At 54.8% G+C, this 21,191-nt stretch overlaps 1 protein-coding gene across 1 annotated transcript in view; it reads right to left on the bottom strand.

The window, feature by feature from the left end:
• GABBR2 (gamma-aminobutyric acid type B receptor subunit 2) overlaps nucleotides 1-21,191 on the bottom strand; it is a 329,685-nt gene that overhangs the window by 52,023 nt on the left and 256,471 nt on the right. Inside the window, exons 11-12 of the mRNA XM_053656129.1 lie at nucleotides 20,792-20,924; nucleotides 6,199-6,306 (exon numbers count right to left, since the gene is read on the bottom strand). Coding sequence (XP_053512104.1) covers nucleotides 6,199-6,306; nucleotides 20,792-20,924 — 241 coding nt within the window. The remainder of the gene's footprint in view (nucleotides 1-6,198; nucleotides 6,307-20,791; nucleotides 20,925-21,191) is intronic.

Raw genomic sequence — 21,191 nt, 5'->3', positions numbered from 1 at the left:
GTCTGGCAAACTCCTAATAGTCCTTAAAGACCCAGGTCCATTGTCGCCTCCTCCATGAAGTCCCTCTCGCGCCCGCAGCAAAACTAATTTCTCCAACAGCACCGTTCGCTCACTTCTTGGGAGCAGTGATAGTAGCAGGAACATGAACACCAAAAAGAGCAGCTGTCATTTAACAAACACTCACTCTGTTCCTGCCTCTGGGTTGACCCTTTCCATACACCGTGTCTTATATAAAGACACATATTATTATTCCCATTTTATGGATAAAGAAACTGAGGCTAGTGCAGGGTTAAGTAACTAGCTCGGTATAATATTGCTACTAAGTGGTAAAGTCCTGATTTGAACCAAGGTCCTCCTGTCTCCAGAGTCCACACCCTCCAATGTTTACAGCACCGACCAGACATTACACATTGTATCCACATCTGCCCTCTTCGGTAAACATTCAGTCGTGAACCCTCAGGACCTAGCAGGGCCTGGCACACCATGGGGGGTTTGCTGGGTTGAACTGAGATGAAGGACTATAAAAGGAAGAAATATAACTTCCATCCCTCTTTGCAGCTTATGATATCTTTATTACACTGTGAAATTCCCACCCCACTTTCTGTCTGTCTGGTAGGGACTGGCCTGGGGACAAACCCTGTCAGTGCCAGAGCTAACTGGTGTCTCACTCACTGCATGTTTATGATCCCCCTCCTCCCAATAAAAGCTAATGTGATGAAGTAGTTCTACAAAGGCTTATAGGGAAATAAACAAAGCTGAGGCAGAAGCTTAAGAAATATCACCAGGTCTGGCTTTTAATGATTAAAGCCATTTTTAAACTGGAGACAGAAACTCAAGGGGGCCTCTCTGCGGCTGAACTGAGAGAAGAACAGGAAGACAGTGTTTCTGAGCTGGTGCCAAAGAGCTCCAACCCACCGACACCGCCTCATCTGGGGGTGGGCAGCGGCAAAGCCCCTTCTTTGAGATTTTCTGGAAGCATCTATGGTTCCCTTAGAACCATAGATTCGCCCCAGCTAACCTGCGCCCTCTGGGGAGCCGAGCAGCTCCCTGCTAGCCTCGAGGAGTTGGGGCAAAAGGAAGCAACACCCGCGGAGCTTAGGACTCGGAGGACAGGCTGGCAGGGCGATGCCCTTGTGGGGCAGTTTGAGCCCCCAGGCATCTGCCGCACTGTGCCTGACCCCTGGAAGGTCTTTCCCCAGCCTTTCAGCTGGCACCTTCCTACCTTGGTGTCCCTCGAGTAGCCGCTTCACACCTACATGTGGTATTGTGACTCATGTCTGTCTTCCTACTACACAGTGAGCCCTGCACAGCTTGGCTTTCATGAACTGCCCTATTCTCAGAGCCCGTCAGAGCCACACACGGGGACAGCGCTCAGTGAGCACTGGCTGATGGATGACAATTGGGCGGATGTGCCCTGAGCACTCACTCGCACCGGCACTGTGCCGGGCACTGGTGACAGAGATGGACAGACTTTGGTGCCGCCCTCCAGGGTCGGCAGGAGAGACAGACTTGTCCTGGCTGATTGATTACAAGAGGGCGCTGGAGGAGAGGAAGTGGATTCACAGAGTGGGGGCTGGGGGGAGGGGCTGTCAGGCAGAGGAAGCAGAGGGGCAACTTCACAGAGTGGGAAGAGCCCCCAGGATGGCCGCTGAGGGGACGGCCTACGGCACGTCGCCCCTGGTTCTAGGGTCCTCGGTGACTCCCTATCACCCACAGGACAAATCCAGCCAAGTGACCACTCCCAAACACCATGTGCACGTCATTGATGCTTAACCTCTCTCCTTACTCCGTAGCCGTGCTGTGTTTTTCACCCTTCGGGCCTTTGTTGGTGCTGGTTCTTTTGTCCGCAACACCCAGCTCTTTCTGTGAGAGGCTTTGTGCATGGCTGGGTGAGCAGGGTGGGTTGGGGGTGGCAGCAGGCCGGGCTGGCTGGAGGGGGAGAGCTTGCATGACATATAATGGGGCCTCACAAGAGTCCACAGGAGGTTGAAGCATCTCTGAGCACCGGTGTGATGGGAGCAACGTGCAGCACTGAGGGGCGGACACGAGGCGGGAGCCTGAGGTGGGAGGCCAGTTAGAAGCTGGGGCAGTGGCCTGGTGAGCAGGGGGGAGGCTCGATGCAGAGCAGCGACTGCCAGGATGGACAGGAAGGTGCCGGGGCCACAGACACTGGGCGGCCTCCTGTCTGTCCCACTTCCTGTCCTCTCAGTCCTCTCCCTCCCCACTCCCCGCCCCCAAGTGACAGCACCTCCAGATCTCATCTTTTTTGCCAAGGCTTTCTCATGAGATTAAAGGCTGATTACTCTTCCCAATGTCTTATGTCCAGGAAGCAGTGACCTTGAACTTGCTTCCATTTTCTTCTGGTCTCTTCCTGAGAGCTTGTGAGGTCCAGGAGTGTGGAACGTCTTATACTCCAGCACACAAAACCTCAGGTCTGTTTGGATTGCACAGTGTCTACTGCGTGGAAGTGGCACACTGAAGGGAAAGAGCTGAGAAACACGGGCTGGAGCCACACTCGGGGAGTCGCTGGCAGGGGGCGTCGACTTCCCTTCAGAGTGGATGCAGCACCTTCCTGCAGCTGCATGAATGGGAAGGCACCCATGTGGCCCAGCTGGCCTTAAAACTTGATCAATATGATAAAGTCTTTCCAATTTTCAGGCTCAAGTATGAGGTCTGAGGTAGCATGGAGCAGTAGAAAGACAGGAGTTGGGATTACATGGACCTGGGCTGGAGTCCTGGCCGCACCTCTCGGTATCTGTGTGATCCTGGGCAAATCACTTCTCTCTCTCGTTCTGCATTCCCCATTCATAAAATGGCCAGGAGCAGGGAGACAGGGAGCAGGGTGGCTCATGTACTATCTTTGAGTATGGTGCCAAGGGGAGAGCATGCATCTGGGACTCAGAAGACCTCGTTCTAATCCCAGCTCTTGACAAAGAGCTCTTGACCTTGGGCATGCTATATAACATCACAAGGCTGACTTCCTCCTCTAAAACTGGGACCACGAACCCCGAAGCTGCAGAGTTGGTATAAGAGTAAAATGAGATTTACAGAGAGCACCTAGTTAGAGTGTCCGGCACAGATGAGACGCTGGACAAATGGAGACTCTTTGGCTACCGCTGTTTGGGTTTTGACAATTAGTGATTCTGTTTGTGTGCCTGATAATGACGTCCTGGGGCAAAATATGATATTGCAGGCCTCCAGAGGGGCAGCAGGGGTCCTGGGCTCGGGCCTGCAGCAGGAAGTGGCCACACCTCAGCTCTGCCTCTGGGGAGCTTTCAGACCACGGAACTCCTACAGTCTCCTGGACGTGGTTTGCCGATTGTTGCCAGGTGATCGGAGTGCTCTTCCTCGCCGAGCACGTGAGTCATGGGACATAAAGGCTGGTTCTTCATTACAGATCACGATATGGATGCATCACACACTGGCACAGAGGAATCAACACTGCACTTGTTCAAAGCCCCTTAGGATGGAGTTGTCCTAAGTGGCAGAGTCTCTCTCTAACCAGAGCCACGGAGAGAAGAGACCCGGAAGTCCCTTGGTGCCTCTCGCACCTCGGTTTGCATCAGCATCTCTGGGAAGGGCTGGTGAGCAACATGCTCCTGGGCTCCAATCAGGATTCTTATGGCTGGGGCGGGGGTAGGGGGTGGGGGCTGAGCACCTGCATTTCTAAGAGGCTCCCAGATGATGCTGATGGTGCTGCTGCAGCTGGTTCAGCCCTCAATCTGTGCAGCCTTGGTCTAGACCAGAGGTCTTCCATCGTGGCTGCCTATTGGAATATCCTGAGAAAGTCCCAAAAGTCCTGATGCCCAGACACAGAGGTAGAATTTGATTTCAGCTGGCCTGGGCTGGGTAACTTCTTGTAATGTGCAGCCAGGGCTGAGAAGGATGAGTACCAGGCTTTGCATCTTACAGACACAGGGAAGTAATCACAAACACTGCTGAAGCCCAGTGAGAGAAGAGGCCCTGCACAGGCAGTGGTGGCCAGACGGAGCTCTTTCCTCCCTCTAAAAGCAGGCTGCAGCTTTCGTAAGGCGGCCCAGCATGGGGAAGGGGGCAGAGAAGGGCAGCTACCCCTCCCCAGTTTGGAGGGCGGCTTCTAAGCAGCCCTGGAAGTGCAAGAGGCGGGTGGTGAGGACGATGAGTGTGAGGCGCCAGGCAGAATCACAGCTCAGGAAACAACACTGTTTCCATGTGACCCATTTTATAGATCAGGAAACCCAGAACCTGTTGGATGACGTGCTGTGCCCACAGTCCCACGGCAGGCCAGTGGATGCCTGCTCTCCGGCTTCGCCTGCCGGGCCCACTGCCCTGGGCACGCCTGCTGTCTGCCACAGGTGCCGGGGCTCATAAGCCAGGCACCAGATGGGAAACGCAAGTTTGGGGTGAAGAATCGCCACAACGGGCACCACATTCCAAAGAGGGATGGACTGCAATGCGGCATCTGCAGAGATGTCTGTAAACAGGTTATACCCACAGCAGCAGCGGTGTATAAAGTGTGTGTGTGTGTGGTGACGGGTGGGGGGGTGGGTAGGGGTTCCGAGTGGGGCTGGGTCCAGAAGAGGCGTTTGGAAAGAAGAGTCAGGATGTGAGAAGATCCTGCCCAGAGGTGAGAGGATGGGGGGTGGGGTGGGGACGGTTCCTTCTTGGCCTCAGATTGAGAGGGAGAATTGAAAGAGGCTCTAAGAACACTCGGGGAGCTTGATGGAGAGGGGTCCCTGCAGCCTGGGGGCTCCCAGGAACCGGTGCCTGACTGTTGTCTGGGGAGCCTGCAAGGGGATGACAGGCTGGCCAGCTGCCCTTCAGGCGGGGGCGGGGCAAAACAGAGGAGCAGCTGAAATGGTGAGATCAACCTGAAATCCTTGTGATTGTAGCAGCAAAGGATGCAGGAGGGCCTCCTGCAGAGCAGACGTGGCCCCCGGAGCAAGGGCGGGCCGTGCGGCCCAGTGCAAGACAAGCTGGGGGGTGGGGCGAGCCCAGGAGTGGAGGAAGAAGCCACAAATGGCCACCCAGCAGAGTATTCCACCTGTGTCAAGGGCGCTGCTGGACAGAGTCCCAGAATGCAGGCTTTGAGAAACCCACAGGGACACCCAGGGGAGTCTGAAGGGCCTGCTTGACCGCTGCCAGGCCCAGCAAGCCCAGTGCCTGCCACTGGCAAGCACGGCAAGCAAAATCCTTCCTGCGCCGCCCACTACTCCAAGCTCCAACTCTGGAGGGCTCCGAAGCCTTGGGAATGGGATCATGGGGGAAAATCTCAGGCTGGCAAAAGGGAGGAACAGCCCACCCGAACCCCCCCTCCTAGGGCAGCTGCAGTCCTGCCACCGGCCCGAGCTGGGGGAGGGAGAAGCCGTGCCTTTGAATGCAGTTTGAGGCTTTGGATATTAATGTGGACTCCACATATTAGTTGCCGACCAGAGGACCTTCAAAGTCACGAGACTTTCCCCAATTTTATGCAGGAGCAAGGGAGGAAGAGCAAGCTCCACTGGAAGAGTTGAACGGACAGCGATGGGGAAGGTTTGCCTCGGACACATCCTAACAGTCAAGTTAGTGCACGTGCTAGGTACGCCCAAGCACACCGGTGACAAAAGCGGCCTTCTCACGTGAAGGCAGAACCCCTCTCTGAACAAGGAACAATTAAATCAGGTCCCAGCCCTGTGTCACTCCCGTCTTTCAAGGACTCCCCGTGCCTGAAAGTTAAAGTTCAGATTCCTTCCTATGGCTCCTGCCCTCCCCTGGGGCCTCCTCTGCACCCTGTCCCCACGAACCCCGTGCCCCAGCCACACGGAGCCTCTCTCAGTGCCATGAACACACCCCGCCCTCCCCAGGCCACTGTACACAGTTCCCTTGACAGGGCTCGAAAACGCCTTCGCCTCTGGCTAACTGCCACTCACCCTCCAGGTCTCAGCAAGGTGACACTTCCTACCTGAAGCCTTCCCTGAGTGCCTGTACTCCAGTACACCCCTCCCCACACCCGGTGTCCCCGACCAGCCCTTCTCACTGTGTGTTGGAAACCCTTCGTCAACTGTCTGGTCTCCCCAGGTGGCGGACAGTGTAGAGAGGGGGGAGTGGGGCAGGGGTTGTGTTTATCCCGAATCCCCAGCAAACAGCCCAGTGCCTGGCACATAGTAGGTGCTTAGTACATATTTGTTAAATAAATGCTCCGTGAAGACTACAGACACCCTGAAGCAGAGGGGTGATTACCTTCTTCTTCATTTTCACGTTTTTGAAGATGGCATGGACCCTCCACGTCTTCGCAAACATGGCCCCGAAGGCGGTCGTGTAGCCCACGGTGAGAATCCAGGTCCTGACCTAGAGGCCGTGAGGAAGCATAAGCATTAACGTCTCCTAGGAGGACCCAGCTCGTCATTTAGGAGAGTATCCCAACACAGGGACCCTTGAGGATGGGGACAGACACTACATATCAGAGAGTCTTACTAACACCTACAGTCTTTCAGTCACATTTTGGTCTGCGAGACAGTTCCATTGGCCACTTGCCCAACCCAGGGCCCTGGGCACAGAGGCATTGGAGATTCAAATCCTGCCTTCGGTGGCCCCCCAAGGAAGCCACCCCTGGGGAGCAGCATGGAGGGCCCCAGGGCCCCTGAGGGGGTCAGTCACTGAGGGTGACATAAGAACCCTCTGGCGTTCCCTATTTCATTCCTTCCTTGAGTACCTTTCATGTGGGGAACGTAATCACTGACTTCTCTGTCTCTTTACCTGCATCTACAGGAGCCCAGGTGGCCCCGGGAACCTCTTCTATGGGGCTCCTGGGTCCTGGATTGTGGCAGGGACGGGAGGAAGGCTCAGAGCCACAGGGGCTGGGACTGGGCAGGTGAGCGAGCTGGCTGTGGGCTTCTCTGGTGCTCAGCAAACCCGCCAGAGCAGGGCAGGACGCAGCCAGAGCCAGCCCTGAGGGGTGCCCAACTGGCAGGTGCACCCAGGCCAGCTCCAGGCCACCAGGAGGGGCTGCTCAGTTAGGGAGGAAGGCCAGAGGAAAGGGGCTATGACCTTCGCACTCCTCCTGCTGCCCATACCCCCCACCCCCACTACCACCATGGTTCAGACACTTGGCTCCTCCTGTGCTGTGTGACCTCAGCTCAGCAGTCTGGTTTCTCAGTGCGAGGCCAGCCTGGCCCTGAGCCTGCACTGGACCGTGGCTGGCTCTTGCCTATTCCCCAGGACAAAGATGTACGCTGACCCTCAGCCCTGGGCTGGTGGCTGATAGAAACTGGCAGCCCTGAAAGGAGCCAATAGCCTGGATCCCTGCAGGCAGAGAAGGGCAGCCACCAGGGGTTAAGGTGTGGGAGCCTCCTGGATGCCCATTCCCTGCCTGCTCCGCCATCATGGCCAGATCCCAGCCTCTCTAGACCTCACCCTCACCAGCTGGACTGGACACCCTCCAATACCCAGGACACTTGCTGCGCTCCAGCCTGGGTCCCACAGCATGGCCCGGCCCTGGGCTGTGCACCACTGGGGCCTCCTGCTCCCTGGGACAGAAAACCCTGCATGCTCTGCGAACTCCAGTTCCAGGCTTTGCTTTCTCCTTTGCCTTCCTTCAGCTCTGCTGAGCGGGAGGAGAGCGGCCTCATTGTCCAGAGGGATGGGACGCAGCAGGCTTGCCCAGCCCAGGTCAGCTGTCAGCACATGCAGGGAGTTCCCCGAAGTGCTCAGGCCTAGTCCCTTTATGGAGTCCCCTCATTCTGCCCTTCTAGAAACTTAGCTCCCCAGCTTTTCACAGGTAACACATTTCTTCTTTCTACTTTATTTGTGAAAACAAACAGGCTGGGTAGACTGCCAGGCTAACCCCCCAAGTCCGGGAAGGATAACGGTGTTACAGTTATTGTTCAGAAATATGGGCATGTGAGGTATGACTGCTGATGAGGTACAGGTGGGCACTTATCTTCTCTCTTTTTTTTTAATTTAAAAAATCAGGAGAAACTAGACAGGCAAGAATGAATCTCAGTCTCTTAGGAAGGCACAGGAGGCTACATTATTAGCCATATTACAATGTGCGTACGCAAGAAAAAGAAACAGCACACAGAGGGGAAGGAGCAATCAATCATTGCACATTTAGACGTGAGCTCATTCAATGGCCAGATTGTACATTCTCAGGCTGTCAGTTGCAACTCATTCATGCGTTTGTTCATTCCTTCTTAGGCTCATTCATAAGTACAGATGCTCTTCCACTTATGCAATGGGGTTATGTCCTGATAAACCCATAGTAAGTTAAAAATATCATAAGCCAAAAATATATTTAAAACACCCAACCTATGGTTTAGCTTAACCTCTGTTAAACGTACTGAGGACACTCACGTTAGCCTACCACTGGGCAAAACCACCTCACTGCTGCTGCCCAGCATCACCAGAGAGCATCGAACCACATAGCGCCAGCCCAGGAAAAGATCGAATTTCAAAATTTGAAGTAGGTCTCTATTGAACGTGGATCACTTTTGTAGCATCGTAGAGTTGAAAAATCCCAAGTCTGAACCACAGTGTGTCGGGAGACTGACTGTATTATTAGACCAGAGACTAAGCACATTTGACAAAAACAAAGAGAGGAAACAACAAAAACTGGGGTGATGTTTTCAGAGCCAGCAGTTGGGTGAGAAAAGTACTTTGCCGATAAAGAAGCCAAGACTCAGCACTGACAATGTGAGTATTTCTCTCCACCAGGCCATTAGCTCCAGCCGGGGCGGAGCCTGGACCGCGGAGCCCAGACCTCCACACCTGGTCCCCGTCCAGGCCCCTCTCCCCCACCTCGTGCTCCCACCTCTGCAAAGGGGGTCTCCTGAGCCCAGATGAGGTTCATCCTCACCCAGGAGTCAGCTGTCACAGGGCAGGGCGCACTGGGTGGGGGGCGGCCCGAGAACACGCCCCGGGGTGGTTTTGACACCCTTTCAAAGCCAGTAGGGGCCACGACTGTTAGACCGATGGCTTTCACGCATTTTTGATGATGTTCTCCTACCAGAAAAAGTTTGCAACGCAAACGTACACAGAAGGTGGAAACTGTAGAAGGACTGAGAAAGATGAATACTGTTATTTTCACCTCATCACATGGCTGACAAAGATCTATTTCATGTAGAAGTGTCGCTTCAATGTGCTCGGCATTATTATATTTGCTTTGACTTTTTTTTTTTAAGTAATCATTTCCAGGCCACTTGTCTATTTTGTGAGGGCTAAATTCATTAAGACCGGGTAATATAAATGAGTTAAGTTAGTGAAAACTCAATTATATAAATTTAACCTGGCATCTGGAAATGGCAATATCCTGCCATACACTGGAAGCCGAGAAGAGCCGAGGATCTCCTGGGCTGACCGGAGTCACTGGCTCGGCAGACGGTGTCCCTGGGAAGGCCTGCTGGCAAGGCCAGCCCGAAGCTGCCGTCTGCAGACCCGGATTCAGGGAGTGCTCCCACCATCCCCTCAGTGGTAAGAGTGACTCTGCACCTGAGCCGTCTGTGCAAGCAACACGGTTTATGCCACATGCCTGCTTTCTGCAGGGGGCCTGGCATTTGGTAAGTGTCTGGCAGAGGGAGCCTAGGTGACCCACCCCCAACAGTGACCCTAAAGGGCACTGAGTGTCCAGTAGGCGTCCCCAGCACACCACACGTGTTGTCCCAGTTCTTTGCTGGGGAGTTAAGTGTGCCCCGTGTGACTCTGCTGAGGGAGGTTCTTGCAAGCTTGCGTCTGGTTTTCCCATCTTTGCCCCTGGAACCTTTTCTCTTTGCTGATTTTTCTTTCCGTTCTTTCGATGCAGTAAATCACTGCTGTGAGCACAACGGCATGCTGAACTCTCCCAGTGAATGACCGGACTGGGGGCTGCTGTGGGGACCCTCATCACAATGCCCTACCACTTTCTGGTGTAAAGGATCGACCAACCGCTCCATTTTCAGGAAAACTCCTGGATAAGACCACCAGACACCCCCGTGAGCAATCAGCCCAAGCAGTAAATATTAGTAAAGCTTAATTGCTTTCTTTTTTTTCTACATAGAAAGTAAATAAAAGCTGTAATATATTCTTCCCCAAGATGATCCCCATGGGTTCATGTCCCATTTGGAAACAGCTCCTCAGGCAATGGAGAAGCCACACTGGAGGGGGACTCAGCACAGGAGCAGGACCCTGTGGAGATGCCGCCCCCCCCCCCCCGGGGCTGGCTCTGCACAGGGTCAGCCCTGGGGGAGGCCCTGCAGAAGGCTAACATGTTTTTTTCTCCACCACCTCTTTAAGAAGGAAATGGACCCCAGGGCTCGGTCCTGCAGATTGAAGGGCTCTCCCTGGGCCATCGCCCCTCACTTCCAGGCTTCCGCCACTTTCTTGTGCTGACAGTTCCCTTATCTCTCTCCCAGCTCCTGTCTCTCTTCTGAGCTCCAGACCTGCCTATGCCACTGTCCCTGGAGATGCAGGTGACACTTAGTTGTCCCATAAAACCTGCATACTCCACAGCAAAAGCGGAGCCCATCGGCTTCCCCTGAGCGGCTCCATTTCTTCCCGACCCAGGGAGGGGCGCCTTTATCCACCTGTCACCCAAGTCGGGGGCTGGAAGTCCCCTGGGAGTCCTCCCCCACTCTCACTGTCCTAGTCAATCCCCAAGTCCCTCTCCTCCTCCTGTCTCGCCCACCTCCAGTCTTTCCTCTGCCCTTCTCTGTGCTCAGAGGTGGGGCCCCAGGCCAGCCCCCCTGGGGTCCCTTGCCCTCTGGCTGGATCTGAAAGGCCCATCAGGACATTGGAGGGCATATGCTCCCAGCTGCTGCTGCATCTGTGCTGCTTCTCTGGCCACAGCTGGCCCCTCACAGGGCTTCAGTCCTCTCTGGGCTCAGGAAGACACCCTCCTCTTCACCCTTTCGGGCCCAGGAGTGGTGGCCCTCCCTGCAGTGCCTGAGCTCTGGGGGACCTCCACACCTGGGTTTGCCTCCTCAACCCCACCCCACCTCTTTCTGTGAACCACCTGGCGGGCTCTGCCTTCTGCCGGGGCTCTGCCATCTTACTCCCGTGTGTCTTGTTAGGAGCCCCTCCTCTGTTCTCATGGCACCAACCTCATTAGTCATGAGCAGGGCTTTGGAGTCAGACTGACATGGGTTCAAGTCCCAGTTTTGCCACTTGCTATTTACATGAGTCTGGGCAGGTCTTGTAACCTCTTGGAGTCTCGATTTCCTCATCTGTGAAGTGGGGATAACAGTAATGGCCTCGGACTCCAGAGAGGGTTGCAAGGGTTGGATGAAAGCAGGTGTGTGAAGTGCTGAGGCTCTTAATCGAGGTCTGACTTCCGGTCACATGTTCCTTATCACCGCTCACTGGACACCGGCTGGGGCCTCCAGCGGGTGGTCTCCCCCGCCTCTGCCCTCACCTCCTGCTCATCTGAGAGGGGAGGGGCAGAGAGAGAGAGACAGAGGGAGGGAGGGGGGAAGAGGCTGTTCTCCAGTGCAAATCTAAGCAAGTCTCCCCAGGAGTAAACCCTTCAGGTTAAATTCCAGATTCTCAGCCGGGTGCAGCCCTACCACCCTGACACCTCTCCTGCCACTCCCCACAGGGCACTCGCCCCAAAGCAACCGCACGCTGCTTAAATGTTCTGCACACACCACACGGGCTCACACCACCAGGCCCGCCACTGGCTCTTCCCCCCACTCAGAATGCCACTTCTCTTTTCATCTCCTTCGCAATTCTCATTTGTCCTCCAAAGTCTAAATCACGGGCCACCTCCTCTGAGAAGCCCTCCCAGACCTTGTAGGGACATCGTGGCTGCCTCCCCGTCAGGACGGCCGCGCTCACACACGTTTCTGCTGTGCTGGTCACGCTGAGATGCCGTCTCCATGACCACCTGTCTGCCTCTCCCAGCAGAGGGCGCTGCTGGGCGGCAGAGCCTGCTTTGCCCACTTTAGATGTGGGGAGCCAGCACTGAGGGGTGATCGGCGGGCTGCGTGGCCCAGATGAAGAGGTAACGAGCTCTTTGTCACCAGAAATGGGCAAGTGGCACTGAGCAAGCACACAGCAGAACGACCGCAGAGGGAACTGGAGCATCCGATGGCAAAAGAGGCCAAGTTCCTGGCCTGAGTGGGTCCTTCCACCCGAAAGAAATAGGCCATCCGTGGGGTACTGGGCTCCCTGCCACTCCACCTCTTAGAGCCTGGCGGGCCCCCATCAGGGTGGTGTTGGGCGTTCCCTGCACCGAGGGAGGTTTGTCTGATGGAGTCCCAGGTGTCCCCCTTCTGTGTGGTGCTCTGATGCCAGATAAACGAGAAGATTCTAAGGGGCTCTAATGATTCTGTTTCCAATATGTTGTTACTGCTACAAGTCTCTTCTGATTCATCAACACAAGACCAACAGCTACTTCTTTTTTTTTCTCCCAAAGTCTAGAACATATTTACTCTTCCGCTGTTAACATCTCTCCTTTCCTCTCCCCGGCCATAAAACACTTGGGCCCCTCTGCACATTGCCCTGAACACATATACACGGGAGGGGGAGGGGGAACCAGAGGCAGGCAATGCCCATCACAGTCTCAACTATGAAAAAGGGGAAAAAAAAACAATTAGAGCAAGTCTCCAAATGGAAGGGAAAATCTATGCCCGGAACAATTGTGCTCAGCTGCTTGTTCAATTGATTTTCGGAAGGGCTGCCTGGCAGAGAGAAGGGTTTTCATTGCTCTTTTGGGGATCAGCAGGAAAATGGACACACAGCGTCTCCGGCAGGTCTGTTCTGACAGAAGACTGGGGATGCTCCAGGCCCCCCCTCCCCCGTCACCGCAGAGGCACGTGGGCCCCAGGCCAGGAAGTCAGGCAGAAGGGGGATGAGGCCCTGGTAGCTGGCAGGGAGCTCGGTGGAAGAAGCGGCTTTCCTGCTGTCCAAGGTTCTGAAAAGGGCCTTCTGTTTGGTTCTGACTGCTCACCCCAGGCAATCACTAGCGAGGGGGCAAGGAAGGAAGACCCAGATTGTCCAGAAGCAAAGCTGCAGATCTGCATTATGTACGAGGTCGGCCTGGAGCTGAAAGGCCTGGCTTCAGCCTGCAGTGCCTAGGGCCTGCCCTGTCTTCCTGGGCAGGGGGGGGGTGGAGAGATTGGTGTGTGCCAAGGCAGTAAATCTCAGAAGAACACCCTCCATCAACAGCTCTAGAGACCTTGTCTTGCCCAGGGTCCTTTAAGTGAGATCTGCACAGAAAAGGCCTGTAGGCAAAGCCTTCCTGGGGAATCCATTCAGAGAGCCATGGGAGAGTCTGGGCATAAAAAGGGAGTACTCTGGGACCCCCATCAGGGCCAGTGGGGGAACCTTGAGGCCCTTGGGCCCATCAGAAAGGTCTCCCTTTGGGAAGGAGGCATTGCTGAGAGGTATTCACATGGGAGCCTTTTTGGCAGAAGCCCTCCCATCAGCCTCCCTGCCAGAGAGCTTGCCTGGCCACAGGCTGAAATTTAGCTCCCGGCACCCTGGAGGCCAACCCTCTTGTGTAGGCCACAGAGTGGGCCACTGCCCTCAGTGTCCTTGGCTCAGGTGACTGAACAGTGCAGAGGGAAAGAAGGGGCCTCTCCTTCCCCCGATGACCCCATGGGTGCCCTGGCCACTGGAGAATGGGCGGTTTTCGGCAAGGGTGACGTTCTCAGCGTGGGCGGTGGCAGCAGGCGTGGGGGTGTGCTGGGAGGGGCTGATGTGCGTCTCTAGGCAGCTCTGTGGACCACCTTGTGGACGAGTAGGTGAGAGGGCGAAGGAGGAAGGGGAGGGCGAGCGTACCATGGTGACCGCGGTTGGTGTGAAATTTCTGGGCAGGTAAGAGGCATCTTTTAGGACTTCCAGAAACAACTGCAGCTGGTACTGAGGGTCCCCTACACTAAGTCTTTGCTCACTCCCTCCCCTATCAGGGCATACGATGCTGAATGAGAGTTGTTTACCTACACCTTTCTGTCCGCACGGCCAGCTTTCTGCGGGCCGCGGTCTGTGTGTCCAGCTCTGCGTCTGCAGGTCCTGGCGTAGAGTGGTGCCTTGGAAACGTTATTACATAAATGAATAAATTATAAACGAGAGCCAGGAGTGGCCCACCTGAAGGTGTGTGGGAAAGGGGGACATCTTCTGCCCACGGGCTGGAGAGTCCAGGACCAGAGAGCCCTTCACAATGGAAGGGCTTCGGTGGCTGGGGACAGAGGGGATGGGGGTGGGAAGGCTACTGCAGTCGGGAAGGGAGCTGCAGCCGACTCAGTGCCGGACCCTGAGGCCACCCCCTCAGCTGGTCTCACTTGCCAGGCCAGGCCCCCACCAAACCATGCAGGCACCCCCTGGCCTGGCCCTCAATCACCTTCTGACATCACAAAGCACTTCCTCATGCCCAGCCACAGAAACCCGGCATCACAATGTAAAACAGCCCCCAAACCACATGATTATATTAGGTTATCTTTCAAGTGCTTCAAAAAAAAATCCTTCAGCAAAAAAAAATCACAGAGATTTATGGCCTTTCAACTGAAAGTGTCAGTAATTCCTACTAGACTTGAACTTACTGGGAGACCAGCTGGGAGTTCCCAGGGAGCCGTTACCCTTGGGTCAGAGTCAGAAAACCCTCTGACTCTCCAGTTGTCTCCAGGGGGGCTGGAAGAGGGTGTCATGCTCCCCAGCCCACTGCCGGGGCCCCCACGGCCCCCCACTTCCAGCAGCTGCCCACCCTGAGCCCATCCTTACACTCCAGCGAGCAGGTGATGGGCTGCGTCAGGACCCAGCACGCAACCCCACCTCTTGGGAGGGGCTGCCCTGCACGCCCCCTCCACTGCCCCCCATTCATGCTCATGGGACAAGGCTGTAGTACTTCCACGCTCTTAAACGACAGTCTCTGAGAGACAAACACAAGAATAAACTGTGGGTTCTAGTCTCGACCTTGCTACTCTGTGGTCCATGGACGCAGCCTCGGTGTCAGCTGGGAGCTTGTTACCGATGCAGCATCTCAGGCCCGTGGGAGCCAGAATCTGCCCTCACCAAGTGCCCAGGTGATGCGTGTGCATGCTGCGCAGCACTGTCTGTGCAGGTAGAAGTCGAAGTGGTGACCCTTTGGGAGGGTGCAGACGGCGGCTGGAAGGGGTAGGAAGGACTTACGGCACCTACTAATGGTCTGCTTCTTGATCTCGATGCTGGATTCACAGCTGAGTTTACTCTGTGAAAACTCATTGAGCTATATACTTAAGTATGCATATCTTTACTTCAACAAAAAGACAAAAAGTAAATAGAGGAGGCTGGCTCGTCAGCCAGGGGAGGCAGCTGGGAGAGCAGAGGCTGAGCCACGCGTGCCCCTCTGAGCTGATGCCAGAGCAGCCCTGGGCGGAACTGGCTTCTCCCGGCTCTCACGTCAGACTCCAGTGGCTGACGACTCATGTCTGCGTGTCCTCAGAGACCACCCCTGGGTCATCCCTGCCTCCCTCACGGCTGGTCCAGAGGCCTTTTGGGCACTTGAGACAGCAGAGGTAGAGGCTGGGCTGTGACTCAGGCAGATTCTGAGTCTGCCCCTGACCGTTCTAGCAGAGCAAGGCCACATAAGGCCACAAGTCTCCATGGATTTGCCTACACCCAACGGAACAGCACCAACCCCACTGGCCAGCCTCTTCTTCACCCCAACCTCACTCTGCTTCGTCAGCGCCTCTCAGCGGTGTCCAGAGGTGAACTGAATTGCCCAGCCATAGTCCTCTCCTCTCCTCTCCTTTCCTTTCCTCCCTTCTTTCCTTCCTGTGAAATGGCCAACATTGACTGAATCTTATTATGTGGCAGACACTAAGTGCTTTACACATGCTCCCTCATTGAACCCTCACAACCCTGTTATTACCCCCACGTTAGAGGGGAGTAAACTAAGGTTCAGAGATGTTAAGCAACTTAAACACACAGCCGGGAAGCAGTGCAGTGGGGGCTTGGACATGAGCAGTCTGAACCTCTCCCACGTGTGAGCCACTGATGTGCTCCGGGGATACATCAAAAAAATCAGTTAGGGAGACACTACAGCCTCCGAACTGCGTACCTTAAGGGGGTGAATGTTTATGGTATGTGGATTGTACCTCAATTTTTGAAAATCTGAATGGACAAGGGATCTGAGCTGACCACAACCCTCAGAATTTAGTTGATCTGTTTCTTCTGGTATACACCAGCTTTAAAAAGAATAAAAATATTTCTTGAGGAAAAAAAGATGAACGAAACGTCTCAGATGTCTTTGGAGTCCCTCAGATGTCTTGGGAGCCCCAACTTCAGTGCTGCCACTTGGCCGTGGGAGACCGAGCTCCGGTTTTCTCTTCTGTAAAGTGGGGGCGGTGAGCCCGGTCCGGCCGGGCGGTTGTGGGGATTCGAAGGAAAGGCTGCACCCGGCAGCGCCTGGCCTTGGAAAACCACAGGGACAGGACTGAGTTTCTCGAGGGCTCAGGCTCAGGGCAGTCACGCGCTCCACGACCGGGAATGTTCTGAGGGTGCCTGGAGCTGCTGAGATCTTCCCTGGCTGGAATCGAAGACCCACCTGAGTCTTCTTGTCTCTGCAGAGCCCCTCCCCTCCCTCCACACTCCTGCTGGGGCTCCTGCCAAAGTCTCTACAAGGAGGGTGGGTGCTCTTCCTCCTCTCCCCCCTCCTTGCTCCCTCTCCAGGCTGCCAGGGGCTGGGACTCCTGAGCCAGGTCAGTGTGTGAGCTGCGACAGGGCCTTCCCACCCGCTGGCGCCTGGGTGCTGGCCCACACCCAGCACTGTCCTCACAGGCAGCTCCGTGCCCACAGGGGCCACGTTGCTATGGTGATTCCACTACCCACACAGTGTCCAGGGAGACAGCACGGTGTATCTGGAGCTATTTGCAAGACTTGCTGAAACCAGGCTGAGAAGATTCCGGAAAGGGTCAGACGGAGCGGGGGAGGGAACTGAGAGTAGCTGCTTCCCCAGCGGTAGCTGGGTGTGTGCGCTCACAGAACACCCACCACCCCGTCTGAGTTATAACGGCCCTTCCAAGCCGAGGCACAGGCCCTAGAGAGACATCAACTTGTGATTGCCATAGGTTTCTTCCTGAGGTGATGCTCACGGTTTATCTTCCTGTTTAGTTTCTACACTGAGCCGACTGAATCGTGACTCATAGTCCACACTGGAAGCTAGCTTTAGGGTCTACTGTGTCTTTTGTCCTGTAAGATTTCCTACAGGATACAGGGTGAGACCCTGGAAGTTGTACAGTGATGAGGGGAGAGATGCCTACCCCTTTTCTCTCCCACTCCCCACTCCCAGAGGCTGCCCTGTGTTCTAGGCAGCTTGTGTGAATCATCTCATTTAACGCACACCACAACCCTGCATCCATCATGCCCACTGTACAGATGACAGCGCCGAGGCTCAGAGACGCCAAGTCACCTGCCAAAGTTAGAGCTGATGAGTGTACGAGGTGGGAGAGAAACCCGGCTGTTGTTTGGGATCTGTGCTCCTGAACCAGGTGGTCCTGCTTCCACCCCTTTGCCTTGCTGGTAGGAGTTTACTGGGGTAGCTTCCTAGGTCTGGAGAGAATGGAGAGACCAAGCCAGCAAGTGAACTAGAGCAGCTGACCCCCGAATAGCAGCTGGAGCACAACCCAGACTGCACCCATTGGGTCCTACTGTTTGGGCTCTAAACCCCCGAGCTTTCAGTTTTCCTTCCTGGGCAATACTGGGAATTATTAAAAGGTGACCCCGGTGCACATTTGCGCTGACCCAATTCAATCCAGCGCTGGCGATGGATGCCTTTTCCCCACAGTCATGAATGTGGGTTCCCTTCTGCAGAGCCTCTGAAGCAGCCCTGACTGCAAATAAATGAATCCTCGGGGGCAGGGAGAACCGGGCCCTCACAGCCTCCCAGAGCCCTCGTGTACGGAGCTAATGCTGGTTGTGAAGCACTTTATGGTTTATTCATACCGCCTTGCCAGGCTTCCCAGGACGGCCTTCCCCTCGCACAAATGAGCACAACTCCCAGAATAGAATGTCAGGCTTCATTAAAGAAAAATCCCGGGTGTGGGGGACGTCCCTTTTTTGCTCTCCAGCCCGCATCACGCAGTGTTTGAGGGATTCAGGTCAAACCCCAGAAAGCACCTGGGCTTGAGAGCAGGGAGGGGAGTCAGGAGCTTCTCTCCAGGAGGGAGGGCCCCTCTGAGGGCAGGGCCCCAAGTCTCTCTGCACCAAACACCCAAACTCAGGCCAGCGGGCGTGTGCCCAGGTGGCAGGCAGTGGGTGGCTGCACACTGGGGCCCCCAGCAGGGACAGGGTAGAGTCCTGCTGCCCTTGTTCTCAGTGGGGAGACTCAGGGGGTCCCTCAGCTCTCAGGGGTGCACCAAGGGGTCAGAGCACTGTGTCGATTAGAAGTCCCCTAACCAGCCCCCACTAGCAATTTCACTATGGTCTCCTCACACTTGGGGAGGGTGTCCTCGGGCACAGAGGGGAGAGTGAGTCCTTGTTCTCCTCACTTAGCTTCCTCAGGAGCAGCCCCTGGCTCGGGCCTCACCGGAGTGCAAGAAAGCTGCCCACAGACACACACAGCACCCGGGAAGGTGCAGGGCCCCCCAGGGCACAGCGATCATGCAGATGCAGAAATGCAGGAGACTTAATGGGCTTCACACCTTCCCTCAAATGAGCAGGACTTCCACGTACTGAAGTCATTATCCTCATGCCGCGGGGTCACACTCTTGGAGGAAAGACCCACCGATTCACAGCTCAGCTTTGAACTCCAGCCACTCTGATGCTGGGCATGTGGGGTGGACGTGACTTCTAATTCTCTTTCTTAATCCCCAAAGGGCAGAATAAAACAGGGGGACCAGTGCTGGGCTTGGAATACAAACTCTGAACAGGAAGCTAAAACTGAGTGAGTCCCGCCATGCTTGGGGTTTGACTGCCCCCCCCCCTCCATTCAAACCCCTGGTCTGCCCAGAGAGGACGGATGCCTGAGTACCCCCCTGACCTCACCACCCACCTGGGGTATTGGGGACACGACCTCCCCACTTCTCAAATGGAAACTTTCGAACAAAGTAAGTGTGTTTGAAAGGTTCCATCTCAACTGCTAAACAATTCACCTTGAAGTCTCTGGGAACATTAACAATTCCTGACTCCGTGTAAGAGTCAGTCCATCTAAGAATCTGCAGAAAACAAGGGGCATCATCACGTACGACATAGGATTCCAGGGGCTTCCCTTCTTTCCACCTGCTGCCTCAGAGCGCAGCGCACTGCTGCAGCCCAGAAAGGCCAGCGGGGCGGGTGGTAACCTGCAGCGAGTATTAGGGATCCTCTAGGGGGCGACACTGACACTCTAGAGCAGAAAGGTAACCTAAAAGAGTCTGCTTTGCAAAAAGGGGGCCTGCATTGCTCTCAACAATAAGGGAAGGAGAAAGAGAACGTGGATTGGTCACCTCTTGTACATGCCCGACCAAGGACCAAACCCACAATCCGGGTCTGTCTCCTGACTGGGACTCACACTGGTGACCTTCGCTTTGCAGGATGATGCTCAACCCACCAAGCCACACTGGGCAGGGCCCAGTTATTTTTTAAATTTATTTTTAATTAAAAAATTTAAAAATTCTCACCTAAGAATATTTTCTCATTGCTTTTGAGGGGGTGCCAGGGAGCGAGAGGGAGAGAAAGAGAAAGTGAGGGAAGGAGGAGAGAGAAACACTGATGTGAGAGAGAATCATCAACCAGCTGCCTTCTCGTATGTGCCCCGACCAAGGACTGAACCTGCAACCTGGGCACATGTCCGGCCTGGGAAATGAACCCTCGACCCTTCGGTCCACGGGATGCTGTTCCAACGAACAGCTATAGCAGCCAGAGCAAACCCAGTTTCTGAGAGATCACAGTAGTCAGAGACCAGAAATAAATCTCAACAGGTCATCCTCATCTTCAAAAGCAGGCAAGCTGATGCTGCCTTCCACCGAGAGTCAGCGCTACACATCTCCAGCTGCTGACGTACAAACTCCTTACAACGACAGCAACAACCAGGCAACACTTTAAAACACGGTCATCGATTTTCAAAATAATATTTCTAAAGTATAATAGACTAGTTACACTGTTTGGGGCTTTCCTTAAATACATGCATTTTCATTGGGGGAGGCGGTGATAGAGTCCTCAAGGGAGCCAAACAGTGGGGCTTGCGTGTGGAAAAACACCATCCTTTCATGTGAAATAAAGACACGCATAGGGCACGTATGTCTTTGGCATTAAATCTTCACGGGGGATGATTAGTACAGAAAGTCTAAAAAGGCTCCTTAGCGGGGGAAATCGGAACACATGGTTGAGAAACACCACTTAAGTAGAGAATAAGGACTGGGATCTTTTCCACGGGACTGGAAGTGACCGCACAGGCCCCCGTCCTTGCATTCCCTGACGGTCCCCGGGGCCAGTGGGCAGGTCTGTTCCTTCTCAAACGGCCCTGGTGGTGGTTCTTCTCCCTGCTTTCCCAGGTTACCCAGCCATCCCTCAGCGGGCTGTCTTCTAGCACGGCCTGTCAAACCCATCCCTTTTTCCTTGTGAAATACGTATTAGCTTACAGAAGGTAAAGTATTCTTCAACTTTTGAAAAAATTGCTCTTCAAGTAGAGTTCTCTCCATTACTGCCCCCCCCACTCCCCCCGGCCCCAGCCGTCCCCACCTCCCGCCCTCAGATCCATACTCTTAATTTGACAGGCAGCATATAAGTCCATTCTGCTCTGGAAGCAACAACCTACCGCCCTGCTGAATTGTGTGAACAGCTGAACGAACGGTCTTCTGCCTGTTCCTGTACTTTCATGCCTTTCTGGGTTCGCACGTGTGTTTCTGATGGTTGAGGTCACCAAGAAGACCTTAGACTGCGTTCCACTGGAAGGAGCAGAGTGACTTACTGTGCAGAGGGTTTCGAAGGTCTTCTCAGAGACAAAGGACCCATCGAGGCCAAAGAGAAAGATGGATGCGTAGGACAGCATCCCTCCCAGGATGATGAGGTTGTTCATGTAGGGGCTTGACATCTTAATCAGCCTGGCAGGGGGAGGAGACACAGGGTTAACAGGACTGGTACACAGCTGCTCCTTTGACCACTGTTGTGATTGTGTGCACGGTTGTGAAGGCTGGAGGGGGAGAGAAAAAGGTAAGCCCTGGTCTCTTCCACTACTCCCCCCCTCTCCCCAAGATTGTGCCACCCACTGGGGGCTGTTTCCCCCACACAGAAGGACCCCGGACAGCTATCAATTCCCAGCTGTTGATTTTCCTGCCACTTATCTAGGGACAGCTTGTAACATCAGCTTC

Source organism: Artibeus jamaicensis, unplaced genomic scaffold, assembly GCF_021234435.1.
Source record: "Artibeus jamaicensis isolate MK-2021 breed Jamaican fruit bat unplaced genomic scaffold, CSHL_Jam_final scaffold_1964, whole genome shotgun sequence".
Lineage (NCBI taxonomy): Eukaryota > Metazoa > Chordata > Mammalia > Chiroptera > Phyllostomidae > Artibeus > Artibeus jamaicensis.
This window is presented reverse-complemented; position numbering and strand designations above follow the sequence as displayed.